This window comes from Pelobates fuscus, chromosome 11 (genome assembly GCF_036172605.1).
Source record: "Pelobates fuscus isolate aPelFus1 chromosome 11, aPelFus1.pri, whole genome shotgun sequence".
In the NCBI taxonomy this organism is placed as follows: domain Eukaryota; kingdom Metazoa; phylum Chordata; class Amphibia; order Anura; family Pelobatidae; genus Pelobates; species Pelobates fuscus.
In genome coordinates this window covers 142,970,851-142,987,713 of record NC_086327.1, presented here as the reverse complement: position 1 = coordinate 142,987,713, position 16,863 = coordinate 142,970,851, and the positions used below count along the sequence as shown (strand labels likewise).

Here is a 16,863-nt window from a genome sequence, read left to right as displayed (position 1 = left end):
GCGGGGATTAGGGTGTGCCCAGGCACACCCCGTGCGCACGCCTATGGTTTGGAGGCTCTTTGTGGGTAGAGAGAGCCGATTGTGGTGTTTTGTGTAAATAGGTTGGATGCAGTTGGATTGTAAAATGTGTGGCTAGGGGGCATAGTGTGTTTAAGGAATGTAGCAAGTGTGTGCATAGGGGCTGTAGTGGGTGTGTGCATAGTTTGTAGGGGCTGTAGAGAATGTTTAGGGAATGTACTGTCTGTGTTTGCATGCAGGGGATCTAGTGTTTGTGCCTCGGGGATCCAGAATGTCAGTGTGTGTGTGTGTGTAGAGGATCCAGTGTGCGCATAGGGGCTGTAGTGGGTGTGTGCATAGTTTGTAGGGGCTGTAGAGAATGTTTAAGGAATGTACTGTCTGTGTTTGCATGCAGGGGATCTAGTGTGTGTGCCTCGGGGATCCAGAATGTCAGTGTGTGTGTGTAGAGGATCCAGTGTGCATAGGGGATCTTGTGTGTGTCTGGAATGTAGTGTGTGTGTATAAGGAATTTAGTGTGTGTAAATGGAGTGTTTGTAAGAGATGTGTCTATAGAGGATCTAGTGTGTAGGTGTGCAGTGTAATTGGAGAATAATGCACACACTCAACAAAGGACAGGGAGGGCCAGGTTCACACAGAAATCCAATGGTAGTAGATACAAGTTTGCGGCTTACATGATTTTTTTTCTTTATTTGAAACACAGAAATGGAGACAAAGGATAATGTAGGAGCCAAAACGTTGTCTCCGTTTCTGTATTTCAAGTAAAGACTAACATTTTAAAGAAACCATCAGGTGTACCTAGATACTTGTACCTACGGAGGGGTGCATTGTGTGCGTGTGTGAGAGGTACAATGTGTGTGAGGGGTGTGATATGTGCAGAGTGTGTGTGTGTGTGTGTGGTGCAGTGTGGGAATGTGTTGGGAGGTACTGTCTGTGTGCATGTAGGGGGAGGAGGATGAAAGCAAAGCAAACATATGTATTATTCTTAATTAATACAAAAAAAAGAATCTAAAAAACATCCCCCTGCCCGTTCTACCTTTGTCCCAGGATGGGGGACATTACAAGCCCTGGTGATCCAGTGGTGAGTAAACTCTAGCCTGCAGCTCCTACGGCTACAGTTCACTCTCGCAAGATTCAAGCATTGCCATGGCAACGCTATGAGCTCACAAAAGAAACCCTGAAGAGCTGCCGGCTCCCGTTCTTCATCCGGCTGCTGCAATGAAGTGCCTTTGGCCCAGTGACTGAGAACTTTGATCTCTCTACTGGCCCGTCATGGCACACAGAAGAGACGGCACTTGGATAGCGCTGGCAGGGTAGATCATCTTATCTCCCGTCGGCCGCGGACCACCGGGCATTTTCCCAGATTGCGCCATGGCCAGTCCGGACCTGCTTGCACAGCCTTCCTAAATGCTTTTTGTAAAGAAAGATTCAATGCTTAAACTCCCTTTATATGTGACTAAGACTGCTAAAACAGAAACAAAAGTGATTTAACTCCTAAATGGCAGAGAATTGAACAGTGGGACTACAGGAGCATGATCAATACATTATAACTGCTTCATTAAAGGGACACTGTGGGCACCGAGACCACTTCTGCCCATTGGAGTGGTGTGGGTGCAAACTCCCATCACCCTTAACCCTGTAGTGCTAATTATTGCAGTTTTCATAACCTGCAATAATTACATCTGAGGATTAACTCCTCCTGTAGTGGCTGTCTACCAGACGAGAGGGACTTCCGGAATTGAAACGAACATTTGGTCCGTTATCTGACGCTGGACGTCCTCACGCTCTGCATGAGGACTTCCAGCATCAGATTTTCCAGGAAAGCATTGAATAATGCTTTCCTATATAATTAGATCCTAATGCAAGCGTGGCCATTGCCGCACATGCGCATTAGATCTTCCCCGTCGCCGAGGGACATCGGTGCTGGACACAGGTTTTCAACTTGACAATGTAATCAACGCGAATCCTGTGATTTCACCCTAGAGATTTGATTGAATATTTATTTCTCTTAACAGAAGACTAATCCACGCATTCTACAACCCATATGGCTGTTCAAACCTTGCAGTGCACTCTTGGGGTAAGAATGCTAGCACCACGGAAACTACTTCATATAGTTTCTGTGGCACTGGAACTGTGACCTTAGATTCCTGAGCCATCTGGCCATCTATAGTGCAGTGTCTGTGTCCACTCCGCCTTATCATGACTTTATTTATATAAAGCCATGGCATGTAACGAGACGCTTACCTAGTGTTTTATAGCAAAATCTTCAGCCTCAGCAACAAACAAATACAAAAACCAAAACTGTTTATTGATAGTAGGAAAAAAGTCACCATTCAGTACCTATTACAGGCATGCACAACACATTACAGAAAACAATTGCAATATTAAGATACCTAATAGTAATGAGAGCAGGATTGTGCCGCACTTTGCAGCGTGTAGTAAAAATATATAAATGTCAGTCATCCTAATTACCCATGTGGATAAAAAGGGAGCCAGTCCGGAGGGATTGTGAAACACATTGTGAAACAAATACTGCCAAACAAGTGCAAACACTTTTATGAAAACATGTCCCAAGTGTCCAACTGTCTTCCCATGAGAGAATGTAGATTTCTGCTCCACGATGCATGCTTATATCTTGACATTCTCCACTTCGAGACTGGCCAGAGCCAGGACTTTGTCCCCAGATCCTGTACAGGAAGCCAGACAGAATAGTGTTATATAATAAGGAAGCGGTTATTCTATTTACAGAAACATGGTGCCTGAGAAAACATACATTAGCTGATCTAGACTACAGTAAAAACATTAAAAATAGTTTTATTTATTTATGTTATTTAAAAGGTTTTATTGGTTTTTCAAGAGTAAACATCATCAAAGTACGGGGGTACAGAAGTAAAGAAGGGGAAAAGGGGGATGTTTGCGTTTACATTTGCATCAAGGGAGACAACTGACATTGCAGTAGATAGATACATTTCTGGATAGAAACCCTTTTTTTTTTTTTTAAATGATACATATTAATAGATAATACATTTTTGCAAGAATTATACAATTGGTATTGTAGTACTGGCATCAGCTACTAGAGCTAAAACTAAGGCGGAGACTCAAACTGGTACTGAGATTGGGCGATACATTTTACCTTAACTATTCTTGAGTTCTGGGACGGTAACCCTGAGCAGTGTCCTGGTTGCTGTGTAGTTAGAGTTGCATTGTCTTCTCCCACCCTCATGTAATGTGGATATGTCTTTAGTTAAGTCTTATGCCAGGGGTGGCCCCCCATGGTGATATATGTGGACTAGTGTATGTATGTGTAGCGGGCGGCCGGCCGGGTTTGGGCTTCCCAAGTGGTCTATGTAGTAGTACATCGTGTGAGGAATGTGTGTCGTACTGCTTATGTTTGGTGCAGTCGGCCAATCCGGGAGATCATCCCCATAGGGCCGGGTTTGAGCTACGGGTAGTCAGGCTGAGGTCTCTGCCATGAATCTCACCCATGGTTCCCATATTTCTCTGAAGAGTGTATATCTGTGGGAGATGGATGCGTGGATTTCTTCCATGGTTTTGATTGAGTCTACTTTGGCTATCCATTCTCTGATCGTGGGGACCTTAGTGTTTTTCCACTTTACTGGGATGAGCAGTAAGGAGATGTGTCAGGAGGGTTTTTTGTGTCTTAGGGATTGAGGTAGGTATGATCAGGAACAACAGTGTGTGAGGGGTATGAGGCAGATGTTTACATGTAAAAGTATGAATCAGAAAAATAGTTTTATATGTATGTATGTTTATACACACACACACACACACGTACAACCTACCCAATCCTTCCGAGACCTTCTGAAAATGGATGAGAGCAGCACCTACATTCTCAGATAGGAATGCTTCTTCTTCTGCTGTTAGCTAGACAAAAAAACAAAAAATATTGTGCTTGAATGGACACTACAGACCGGATTTGACCAATTACACCAATGCTTTATGGAGATATGCAAAAAATAAATAAAATAAAAACATAAAAAATGCTCCTGCAAAACAGTCTCTGCAGGATTTGTAATTTGCTTTCCCCAAAACAGTAAGCGACCTACAATTACTACTTTATAGCACAGCTAAGCTTTCCCCATAAACAGTGGTTTAGGGGTACAGCAAGAGTTTCGGAGAGCTGTAGCTCAAATTGGCAGCTTTCAGACTGCTATTAGTTGTCAGAGGCTGTGCGACGCATGCACTCGTCCAACACTGCTCAACTGTTAAAGTACTGTTTGGAGACACCCTCAGAGGTAGTAGCTGCATGATCCCTGTACAGTTTTGAAAGAAAAAGCAATCTCTTCTTGATGCCATCATTACAAGAGTAACCCCATGGCAACCAGAGATTTGAAAAGGTTCTTGCCCCAACTTGTGGGGGTCAGACAACATGCGGACCTCTACGTTTGTCTGCATGGTCCGTGTATGCTGGGCACTGGGAGTATTTGCTGTTTTCATTGATTTCAGGAAGAAACTTTGGACACTGTAATGTTTTACAATCCAGTCTGTCAGGATTGTACACCTATGGATCTTTCTGTTTATTTAGCAGAATATGTTACTGTAACGGATCCTATTATCCAAGTATGAAAAACCCTTGTAGCTTCTCCCGAAATCCCAACTGAAGTAGAGCAAAATAGTGATTATAGCTCTCAATCCCCCAAACATGAGCCGAGACTTCATAAAGGGGTAAAACGATCTGGGTTATTGATGGCCACAGCTCGGCCTTTTATGCAGGTCCTCCAGCAAGGGGTACTCCCACAGGGACCTTGTGGAGGACAGGAACACAACTTACATTAACTAATCATTTTACAATAAAATATAACACACTCCCACATAAACAGTAAAATCCCTCCTCTCTATCCTGGAGATAATTGGGTTAAGTAGCAGGAGTAAACTCAATTATCTCCAGGTAGAAAAAATATTTTCTTTTTTACAAGGTAACAAAAATGCATTAAAATCAATAACTTTTATGTTACCGAACGGAACCCCCACGTTCGACATATCCCCAGATAGCTTGGATCTGAGCGCTCAATATAGCCGAACAGCGCTCAGATCCCACGAACACAGTCCAAACGCCATGGAGCTAGAGAGTCTGTTCACCGACTGTTTGCTGAAATGTGTCCGAAATTAGCTCCATAGGTTGAGCTACCTGGGGTCGGTCTCATTCGTGCATTAAATGTACCGAACGACACGGCGTTCATGTAAATGGAGACGAACGAGATGGACGTTGGATAGTCCCAGCGGTGTTCATATGAAATTTTGGCCAAAAATAGTTCCACGCGGTCGACGACCAAACACCGCTGGGCGTTCGTCAGTTTAAAATCACCGCCGCCACTTTTCGTTCAAACTTATGGCGACCACCCAGCCAATCGTCAAATAACTGTGGTTAACCACAGCTTCTGGGCGGTTAATGAGCTGCACACTCCCATTGCAGGTGGTCTGGCTGTTCGGTAGTTTTTTTTTGTTTTTTTTGTTTTATAAAATAACGAAATAGGGTCAAATACACGAACAGCAGACGAAAAAAAAAGGATCCTGGTATTCACCAAAACAGGGGTTTTGTCACAGTTACCTTACCCATTTTTGGCAGGCTTGAGAAAACAAGACTTACATACCCCCATCTCACATGCACTCTCGACCATGATATTACGGGAAACAAAGTCAAAACAAACAAAAAACGTCATCTTTAGCGTGGTGTTTATTTCAGATCTTCCTTTTCAGTCAATAAACAAAAATATGTTAGTACGGCTAACAATGGGTTACATGGAATATTAGAGCAGTCATCACCAATATTCTAGACCAGGGATAGGCAACCTTCGGCACTCCAGATGTTGTGGACTACATCCCCCATAATGCACCTATAATGCTGGCAAAGCATCATGGGAGGTGTAGTCCAAAACATCTGGAGTGCCAAAGGTTGCCTATGCCTGTTCTAGACTAATAAATCTGGCTTCTCTTTATACAATACCACAATCAATATTTTGCAAGTATGAGAAGATTGCCATGATTATAGTACATACGTCAAACATCTGGGTAGGTCAAAGTATGACTTTGGTTCGTTAGAAATGGTCTTATGATCCTCCCAGAACGATTTTATTAATCTGGTCAATGTTCTGATGATCCTCCCAGAACGATCTTATTAATCTGGTCAATGTTCTGACGATCCTCCCAGAACGATCTTATTAATCTGGTCAATGTTCTGACGATCCTCCCAGAACGATCTTATTAATCTGGTCAATATCATGGAGAGTGTGGCGAAACCAACTTCGCCACTGTGAACTGGAGAAGCCTGGTTGCCCGCCTGCTGCCTTTGGACTATGGACCAGACTTTATGGGAATGTGATACCCCAGATAGCTATACCATGGAGCCTATTCATATAATGAAAGACTATGGGAAAGACTTTAGCTCCATGGCAATTGTACTGTGTGAATAGGATCTGCGCGCTATTCGGTAGTTTTGTGCGCTCAGATCCCAGCTATCTGGGGATATGTGAAATGTCTGTGTGTTATGGTCAAAAAGTAACTTTCTGTATTTTAAAGTGTTTTATGTCTTTCTGTAACCATGTGGTTAATGGAGTCTGTCTATGTGCTGGAGATAATTAGATTACTTCTCCAGCACAGAGAAGGCTCTGTAAAAAACAGTCTGAGCTGGGAAGCTAGGGGTTTTAAAAGATACTTTACTAACTTTTGAACCCCTGGTCTGATCCATGCCATTTTTTAATATGTTGTTCCCCTGAATGGATTGATTGTGGATATGTATTTTTATGTGAATGTGATGTATGGTTTTAGAGTTAGGAAAGTTGTGTAAAAGTATATTTTAAACTGTATGCATAATGGGATTATGTGTCACACTAAGGGGAGGGGATGTGTGGGAGGTAACATCTATGTAATTGGTTCTTTTATGCCTCCCCCTGGGTGTGGCCTGTATGAGTGAGTTGGAAATAAAAGCCAGGCTGGATGAGCCAGTCCTCAGTTCCTGTTTAACCCTCAAAATGAAGTGTCGTCTCGTTCTTGGGGGGAATTGGATTGTAAGCTGACTGCCAGGAGTGTAAGCGGATTGTATGCTTTTCTTGTTCAGCTGTTCCAGTTCGGAGTGTTATCTTGTATCCAGTTCGGGAGTTTGGTGTTCTGCAGTAGCTGTGCCTGTCTCTCAAAAAGGGGATTATCGCCTAAACGGATTTTATTCCCTTTTATGCTGAAACGGTCCGTTACAATTGGTGGCAAGCGGCGGGATCGTTCCTACAACCAGAGGGACAGCTACAGGCAACATCAATTCCTGGAGTACAAATTGAGGGCAACGCTAGTACCCGTACAGCGACCCTATCTACGAAGGAATTCGGAAAAATGGAGGAGAAGCTTCAAGATACAGTGTACAGTTACGTACTCCTGGGGTCTGGAGTAGTCCCAGAGGAGGACATGATGAGGTACAGAGATATGGCCAGAGCCAGATTGTGGGACGAAGCCCTAGAAGAAGTACAGTATTCACGAGGGGATCGGCGCCGCAGCAGAAGGCAGCGAATTCTGGCTAGAATGGCAGAGCGGATGCCCCTCCTGAGAAAACAGACCACAGAAAAGTGGGTGACTAGACTAGAGATTCTAGTATATGCAGAACTGGCGCTAGACGACGCATACCAGGCGATACAATGGTACGCAGCTCAGTGTCTCCCCGAGATGGCAGAGTATGAGTTCCCAGAAGGCGGAGATTACACTGACCTTGGCCGATTTTGGGATAACATTGACGATGAGGACTTTGGGAAAGTGACCGACTCTCGTTTTTGGGACCTGTACTACGACCGAGAGGACATGCTGGGTCTCCCTAGCGCTATTGACCTCGAGGCGGACCTACAGTATTTGGTCGCCGAGGAATGGAACCTTGAGGGGGATTACCTGCGACTCATCAATGAGGCCCGGGAAGCGACAACCGGTCCTCCTTCCCAACAGCAACCAGCGGTACCCGAGGTAGCAGATCTCCTAGACTGGTCCTGTGAGCAACCCCAGCAGCAAAGTGATATGCCAGGAGGGCAGTGTGAAGTGCAGGGAGAGGAGAGCAGCGTCCTCCCTCCCCAGCGGCAGGCTGAGTTACAGGGGGCAGAGGTAGTTGTTCCTGCCCCCCAGCAGCAAAGTGATATGCCAGGAAGGCAGTGTGTGTCCCAGGGAGCAGAAGGTGCAGTCCTTCCTCCCCAGCGGCAGTGTGTACCCCAGGGAGCGGAAGGTGCCGTCCTTCCTCCCCAGCGGCAGTGTGTACCCCAGGGAGCTGATGGTGTCGTCCATCCTCCCCAGCGGAAGTGTGTGTCCCAGGGAACAGAAGGTGCAGTCCTTCCTCCCCAGCGGCAGTGAGTACCCCGGGGAGCTGATGGTGTCGTCCATACTCCCCAGCGGCAGTGTGTAACCCAGGGAGCAGAAGGTGCAGTCCTTCCTCCCCAGCGGCAGTGTGTACCCCAGGGAGCTGATGGTGTCGTCCGTCCTCCCCAGCGGCAGTGTGTAACCCAGGGAGCTGATGGTGTCGTCCATCCGCCCCAGCGGCAGTGTGTAACCCAGGGAGCAGAAGGTGCCGTCCTTCCTCCCCAGCGGCAGTGTTTATACCAGGGAGCTGATGGTGTCGTCCGTCCTCCCCAGCGGCAGTGTGTGTCCCAGGGAGCAGAAGGTATCGTCCTTCCTCCCCAGCGGCAGTGTGTACCCCAGGGAGCTGATGGTGTCGTCCGTCCTCCCCAGCGGCAGTGTGTGTTCCAGGGAGCAGAAGGTATCGTCCTTCCTCCCCAGCGGCAGTGTGTACCCCAGGGAGCTGATGGTGTCGTCCGTCCTCCCCAGCGGCAGTGTGTGTCCCAGGGAGCAGAAGGTATCGTCCTTCCTCCCCAGCGGCAGTGTGTACCCCAGGGAGCTGATGGTGTCGTCCGTCCTCCCCAGCGGCAGTGTGTGTTCCAGGGAGCAGAAGGTATCGTCCTTCCTCCCCAGCGACAGTGTGTACCCCAGGGAGCTGATGGTGTCGTCCGTCCTCCCCAGCGGCAGTGTGTGTCCCAGGGAGCGGAAGGTGCCGTCCTTCCTCCCCAGCGGCAGTGTGTACCCCAGGGAGCTGATGGTGTCGTCCATCCTCCCCAGCGGAAGTGTGTGTCCCAGGGAACAGAAGGTGCAGTCCTTCCTCCCCAGCGGCAGTGAGTACCCCGGGGAGCTGATGGTGTCGTCCATACTCCCCAGCGGCAGTGTGTAACCCAGGGAGCAGAAGGTGCAGTCCTTCCTCCCCAGCGGCAGTGTGTACCCCAGGGAGCTGATGGTGTTGTCCGTCCTCCCCAGCGGCAGTGTGTAACCCAGGGAGCTGATGGTGTCGTCCATCCGCCCCAGCGGCAGTGTGTAACCCAGGGAGCAGAAGGTGCCGTCCTTCCTCCCCAGCGACAGTGTTTATACCAGGGAGCTGATGGTGTCGTCCGTCCTCCCCAGCGGCAGTGTGTGTCCCAGGGAGCAGAAGGTATCGTCCTTCCTCCCCAGCGGCAGTGTGTACCCCAGGGAGCTGATGGTGTCGTCCGTCCTCCCCAGCGGCAGTGTGTGTTCCAGGGAGCAGAAGGTATCGTCCTTCCTCCCCAGCGGCAGTGTGTACCCCAGGGAGCTGATGGTGTCGTCCGTCCTCCCCAGCGGCAGTGTGTGTCCCAGGGAGCAGAAGGTATCGTCCTTCCTCCCCAGCGGCAGTGTGTACCCCAGGGAGCTGATGGTGTCGTCCGTCCTCCCCAGCAGCAGTGTGTAACCCAGGGAGCCGCAGGTGCCGTCCTTCCTCCCCAGCGGCAGTGTGTACCCCAGGGAGCAGAAGGTGCCGTCCTTCCTCCCCAGCGGCAGTGTGTACCCCAGGGAGCAGAAGGTGCTGTCCTTCCTCCCCAGCGGCAGTGTGTACCCCAGGGAGCAGAGACCGTCAGTCTCGCACCCCAGCAGCAGGACAAGAGAATGAAAGGGGAGACAGCTGGTCTCCCTTTCCACCAGCAGAGAGAGTGGCAGGGAGAGGAGCCTGCTAACCCCTCTCCCCAGCGTCAGTTTACCGTCCAGAGAGAGGAGCTTGTTACACCCTCTCTCCAGCGGCAGCCTAACCCACCAAGGAGAGATGTTAAGCCCCACGACTGTGCAGATGGGACCGCAGTCTCTGCACTTACAGCACAAGGGGTAGGGACAGTCGGTCCTGTCCCCCAGCCACAGAACGATATATCCAAAGGGGAGACAGTCGGTCTCCAGCAACCAGGCTCCAACCAGACTACTCCCGTGGTAGTGCTGGCAACAGGACAGAGTACCACTGGTCTCTGCCCCCTCAGCAACCCACCAAGGCAGCCTACCAGTCCCCCACACAGCCGTGGTGAGGCACCTGAACCTGGACAAGATTCTCCCTCACCCAGGTGTAGTAACTGTTTATTGTGGGTGGGCTGCTCTGCTGTTTCTTTTTTGTGGGTGGGTTGCTGGACTAACCAGGGCACTGACCGGCAGGAGGTCAGGTACCCTGTTAGTCTAATTGGTAAAGGGGAGAATTGTGGCGAAACCAACTTCGCCACTGTGAACTGGAGAAGCCTGGTTGCCCGCCTGCTGCCTTTGGACTATGGACCAGACTTTATGGGAATGTGATACCCCAGATAGCTATACCATGGAGCCTATTCATATAATGAAAGACTATGGGAAAGACTTTAGCTCCATGGCAATTGTACTGTGTGAATAGGATCTGCGCGCTATTCGGTAGTTTTGTGCGCTCAGATCCCAGCTATCTGGGGATATGTGAAATGTCTGTGTGTTATGGTTAAAAAGTAACTTTCTGTATTTTAAAGTGTTTTATGTCTTTCTGTAACCATGTGGTTAATGGAGTCTGTCTATGTGCTGGAGATAATTAGATTACTTCTCCAGCACAGAGAAGGCTCTGTAAAAAACAGTCTGAGCTGGGAAGCTAGGGGTTTTAAAAGATACTTTACTAACTTTTGAACCCCTGGTCTGATCCATGCCATTTTTTAATATGTTGTTCCCCTGAATGGATTGATTGTGGATATGTATTTTTATGTGAATGTGATGTATGGTTTTAGAGTTAGGAAAGTTGTGTAAAAGTATATTTTAAACTGTATGCATAATGGGATTATGTGTCACACTAAGGGGAGGGGATGTGTGGGAGGTAACATCTATGTAATTGGTTCTTTTATGCCTCCCCCTGGGTGTGGCCTGTATGAGTGAGTTGGAAATAAAAGCCAGGCTGGATGAGCCAGTCCTCAGTTCCTGTTTAACCCTCAAAATGAAGTGTCGTCTCGTTCTTGGGGGGAATTGGATTGTAAGCTGACTGCCAGGAGTGTAAGCGGATTGTATGCTTTTCTTGTTCAGCTGTTCCAGTTCGGAGTGTTATCTTGTATCCAGTTCGGGAGTTTGGTGTTCTGCAGTAGCTGTGCCTGTCTCTCAAAAAGGGGATTATCGCCTAAACGGATTTTATTCCCTTTTATGCTGAAACGGTCCGTTACAGAGAGTCTCCCAGAATCTTTGATTATATATTAAACATATAAGGTTATATTATTTCAAAATGGAGTTCATGAGCAATATGTCTGCCTGTTGCTCAATATCCCACATAAATAGCAGAACTGCAACTCACAGAAACCTAAAGAATAACTTTATGTACAACAGGAGCTTAATTTTTAAAAATAATTTTTAAAAACGTAAACATTGCAGGATGGAATAGAGGGGCAGTTGGACAAGAACCATTTACCTTTTCTCCCAGTTTTCGAAGCGCAGTGAGGATTTCACCTTTCTGCTGTGTATAGAGGTCACGTCCCAGCTTGCCCACCATGAGATCTCGATCCATCTAGATTTAAAAAAAAAAAAAAAAATTATAATAATTTTTTTAAAAATGCAGTTTTTCTGTTAAAGGGATAGTATCTGACCAATTCCCTTCCTTGTTGCTATTACAAATTTGGATCGCTTATAACCCTTTTATGTCTAATCTGCTTTCAGTTCTAACTTTGTGGCTACAGTATTGCTGGAAAGGCATTATATATAATTGCAACTCTTAGAGGGACACTTCGGGCACCAACACAACTTTAATGCATTTGAACGTTTTAACCCCCAATGTCTTCTGTCTGGTGATGATCAGCTCTGCCTCCTCCACATTCATTTGAGTCCAAGACTTGAAGCAAGAATTTCTAGCAGCCTGAGCCATCATGAAATGACTTGAGAAACATAAGGTTTTTGTTATTTCCAAGCCATTTTGTGAATGGGGAGTTATTGATAAACTGAAAGAGTCAGTGGCGCCCAGTCCAAGGTAGAGCTGACTAGCACTGGGAGGCCTGTCAGTGGCCCTCAGTTTGAGGCTGAGCAATCATTAACGGTTTAACTCCTGAAGCTAAGCTGGTAGAGACATCCTGTCACCATAATAACTGTATTTAAATTAAAGGAACACTATAGGGTCAGGAACACAAATAAGTAGTTCTGCATGAAGGAGGAGGAGACACTGAATGTCAGTCACAGCAATGTGCAGCACTACCCCAGAAAGCACCTCTAACAGCTATCTGAGGAGTGGCCAGTGAAGTTATCACTAGGCTGTAATGTAAACACTGCATTTTCTCTGACAAGACAGTGTTTACAGCAAAAAGCCTGACGGTAATGATTCTACTCACCAGAACAAATTCAATAAGCTGTATCCTATATAATGACCTGTGCCCTATAAAATAAGCTGTATATCATTCAATAAGCTGTATCCTATACAATGATCTGTGCCCTATAAAATAAGCTGTATATCATTCAATAAGCTGTATCCTATACAATGATCTGTGCCCTATAAAATAAGCTGTATATCATTCAATAAGCTGTATCCTATACAATGATCTGTGCCCTATAAAATAAGCTGTATATCATCCAATAAGCTGTATCCTATACAATGATCTGTGTCCTATAAAATAAGCTGTATATCATTCAATAAGCTGTATCCTATATAATGATCTGTGCCCTATAAAATAAGCTGTACATCATTCAATAAGCTGTATCCTATACAATGATCTGTGTCCTATAAAATAAGCTGTATATCATTCAATAAGCTGTATCCTATACAATGATCTGTGCCCTATAAAATAAGCTGTATATCATTCAATAAGCTGTATCCTATACAATGATCTGTGCCCTATAAAATAAGCTGTATATCATTCAATAAGCTGTATCCTATACAATGATCTGTGTCCTATAAAATAAGCTGTATATCATTCAATAAGCTGTATCCTATACAATGATCTGTGTCCTATAAAATAAGCTGTATATCATTCAATAAGCTGTATATCATTCAATAAGCTGTATCCTATACAATGATCTGTGTCCTATAAAATAAGCTGTATATCATTCAATAAGCTGTAGTTGTTCTGGTGACTATAGTGTCCCTTTGAGTTTCTTGCAGTGTAATATTTTTGCATCCTCAAATTTTTATATAGTTTTTGCAGAAATACATGTTTTGTGTAATGCTGCACCATAAGTCTGCCTAGTTAGCCAGTCCCTCTTCCTGATCGAACATATGCACACAGTTCAGTCGTAGTACTAAGTGGGCGGCTTTCAATTTATAACCTGGCTGCCAACAGTCAGAGAAACTCTAAATAGGTAGGGATATCCTTACAATCTCTATCCCTGGGTATTCTCCTAATACAGGTTGCATGCAAAACATACATCATATTAATGAGGTCAAAACATCAAGGTTGCATTGTTGCTCAGTGTCCCTTCCATTGACAAGATTTCCCAGCTTCCCCTTGGATTTGTCCTATTGATTACATTTCTATAACACAAGTTAATTTTAAAGAGGCAAAACTTTTTTTTTCCCTTCAGAAATGTCTGTAATAAATGATTTGTGTTAATGCCCAGCCCAACTCAATTTAACCCCTTAATGACACAACTTCTGGAATAAAAGGGAATCATGACGGAATATATCCGTCGTCTGTCCTTAAGGGGTTAAGAAATGGGTTTAACTTATAAATAAATGTAAAAAAAAAAACAAAAAAAAAAACTTACATCGGCTAACCGTGTCCGCAGCTGGCCTGGTTGCTTCTTGGCAAACATCCTAATCACTTCTGGAGTTTTGAAGGCCTGGCTGATAGCTGCTTGAATTGCCTGCATAATTAAGGAAACATTTTTTTTGTAAATCTGTGTGTGGGCAAGAAAAAAAGTAAATAAACAAAAATCACACTTATTCTGCCAATACATTACAGCAGCGCCATTTTGTGGTTTCACCCAAATTTATTTTTTGAGTTTCACATATCACCAGCTACAGTAAATAAATGTATGGTTAGCACATATTGAGAAAGCTCTCACTGATTCCTCCATGGCACCCCATTTTGTAATCCAACACATGAACAAAAATGTATACAGTTGTAGAGTGCAAACACATGGGTGGAATCCCCAAAACAACATAGAATCATACATTCAAATGGTGGAGCAAGTACAACAATGAATAAGTATAGAGCCAATAAAATATTACCAAAGAGAAGGATTACTGGTGATATCCTACTAATAATTCCACGGATTTACCATCTGAGCCATATTTTTTTGGGCTCTACACTTATTCATTACCACAACTACAGGTTTTTTTGTATGTATGATAAAAGTTCAAAGTTGAGTATGCTTTGGGCAGCCTCATGTCAAGATAAAAACATAAGAAAGACTTCACAAGCAACTTTTGTCCTTTAGTGAAAAAAAATCTCACAGCTGTTCTACTATCCTATATATTATATGTCTGCATAATAACATAAAATGTTTTGATTTAGACAATCATTCATTCCACCAGTGGTTTCCACTCAGCCTGTTCTCGCTTGGGGCATAGTACACAGTGTACGAGCATTCAGAGTTCTCACCAGTTGCATCCCGCTCAACTCATCCACCAGAGTCATGTCTCCAGACATTATCTTCTTCAGTGAATCATTAAACTCACTGAGTTGCTCTAGAGTCTCCTTCTTTGTTTCTTCATATTCATCAGCATCCAATTCATCCCTGAAATAATGTCAGTAATTAGATATATTAGGTATACTAGTGATAGTAAGGTGTCCATCTGTATATCAACTCCTTGCTCCATTTTACTTTGCTTTATCTAAAGCAGCAGATTCTATGAGGTCTTCTCCATCTCAGTTCTCTATTTCTGGACCAGCTTCCTCTCTTACCTTCCCTCGATTTTAATTCCACGGCCAGCTCCGATCTCTAACTGAACTCCAGCTGTCCTGTATTTCTGCTTCCTACTTTAGCCTCCTGTTCTTATATGTTTATATTAATACAATCCTACCCTTGCCAGCCACCTGATGGGCATCTGGGTGATGGTGGCGTGCATACTGCTTTGTCTGCCACTCGTATAATAAAGCTACAATCGAATTCTAAGAATAAAATATCTGTAGATTTTTCAAGGAAAGTACATAGATAAAATGTTATCATCTATAATAATTTCCATTCCATAATTGCTTATTAAAGTGAAACCTTAACTTACTTACATAAAATGGATAGAACATAAAACAGTATACACGCTACGATTATATCTTACAAGTCAGGGCCAGGCTTGGCTGCCATTTACCTGCATTCCTCGAGGTCCTGAAGCTGTTGCATTAGTCGATCTAATTGTTCTTCCAAATTCTGCCGCAGTTTCCCCGTCTCAGTCTTCCCTCTTGATGCCATTATGATGTTTTATCCTTGGAAAGTTACAAAATAACTCAGAAAATAACTTTACTGGTTATTATACATGGCAGCATCACATACGGGTCAGCCCCTCCTCTCAACTGTCAGGACAGGACTAATTAAACAATTAACTTTCCAATAATAGCCCCATCCCCTCTAGACCCCTCAGTCTTTTTTTCCTGTCCCAGTTGATAGACAGGGATTTGGGATCCCTTTAAACAAATGTTTTCTTTCTGGGCTCACTACCATGTTTAACATGGTTCTTCCAGGGGGGAGTTCAGCCTCTCTCTCCCCCTGAAGACACTAGTAAACAGACTGCCCTGGCAATCCTATCACCCCCAGCAGCATGGACTAGACGGGTGTCTAACAGTCCGTTTTACCCCCTAACTAAGGGAGTGTGGTAAGCCATCTTACTGGCAGGTGATTCTAGAAGAATGAAGAGGTTGCTTGTGGCACCATGGTTCCTAAAATGCGGCTGGCGTTCAGGATACACCAATGTGAGCTCCGGCATTGCGTCCTTGATTCCAACATGGCGGCCGCAATCTTTTGGTCTGCCCGCGGCACTCTTGCGCAAGCGCGGTAATTTCTCATAGCCACCTATAAAAGTATACCACGGCTAGGATTTCCCCGGGAAATTTAGAAACTCAAGCGTTGGTGTAAGTGTTGGCTGCCTTTGCTTCGTGCATTCATCTCATACAACATAGAATGTGACGGCAGATAAGAACCATTCGGCCCATCTAGTCTGCCCAATTTTCTAAACACTTTCATTAGTCCCTGGCCTTATCTTATAGTTAGGATAGCCTTATGCCTATCCCACGCATGCTTAAACTCCTTTACTGTGTTAACCTCTACCACTTCAGCTGGAAGGCTATTCCATGCATCCACTACCCTCTCAGTAAAGTAATACTTCCTGATATTATTTTTTTAGCCTTTGCCCCTCTAATTTAAGGCTATGTCCTTTTGTTGTGGTAGTTTTTCTTCTTTTAAAGAAGGTTAGGTAAGCTTCAAAATGTTCTAATGTCTTAGAAATATTTAAATATTTCATTGAAACTATTCAAATGTTGTAACCTTATTTAAATTAGATGGATTCTTCTCTCACCTCCCTTAGACATGTATCTAGAAGAAATTGTAATAAAGATTTGTTTAAAAAAAATAAAAAAAAAGTGGGGGTGCAAAAAGAGTGCATTAACGGCCTTTAAGTACTAACATATGGCCTTGTCTTTTCAGCCC

The 16,863-nt window shown here is 44.7% G+C and overlaps 1 protein-coding gene across 1 annotated transcript in view; it reads right to left on the bottom strand.

Moving 5' to 3' along the window:
* Positions 1-2,302: 2,302 nt before the first annotated feature.
* LZIC (leucine zipper and CTNNBIP1 domain containing) overlaps positions 2,303-16,863 on the bottom strand; it is a 28,453-nt gene continuing 13,892 nt past the window's right edge. The window contains exons 2-7 of the mRNA XM_063436867.1: positions 15,533-15,648; positions 14,829-14,964; positions 13,990-14,088; positions 11,714-11,809; positions 3,819-3,900; positions 2,303-2,702 (exon numbers count right to left, since the gene is read on the bottom strand). Coding sequence (XP_063292937.1) covers positions 2,644-2,702; positions 3,819-3,900; positions 11,714-11,809; positions 13,990-14,088; positions 14,829-14,964; positions 15,533-15,633 — 573 coding nt within the window. The 5' untranslated portion in view covers positions 15,634-15,648 and the 3' untranslated portion in view covers positions 2,303-2,643. The remainder of the gene's footprint in view (positions 2,703-3,818; positions 3,901-11,713; positions 11,810-13,989; positions 14,089-14,828; positions 14,965-15,532; positions 15,649-16,863) is intronic.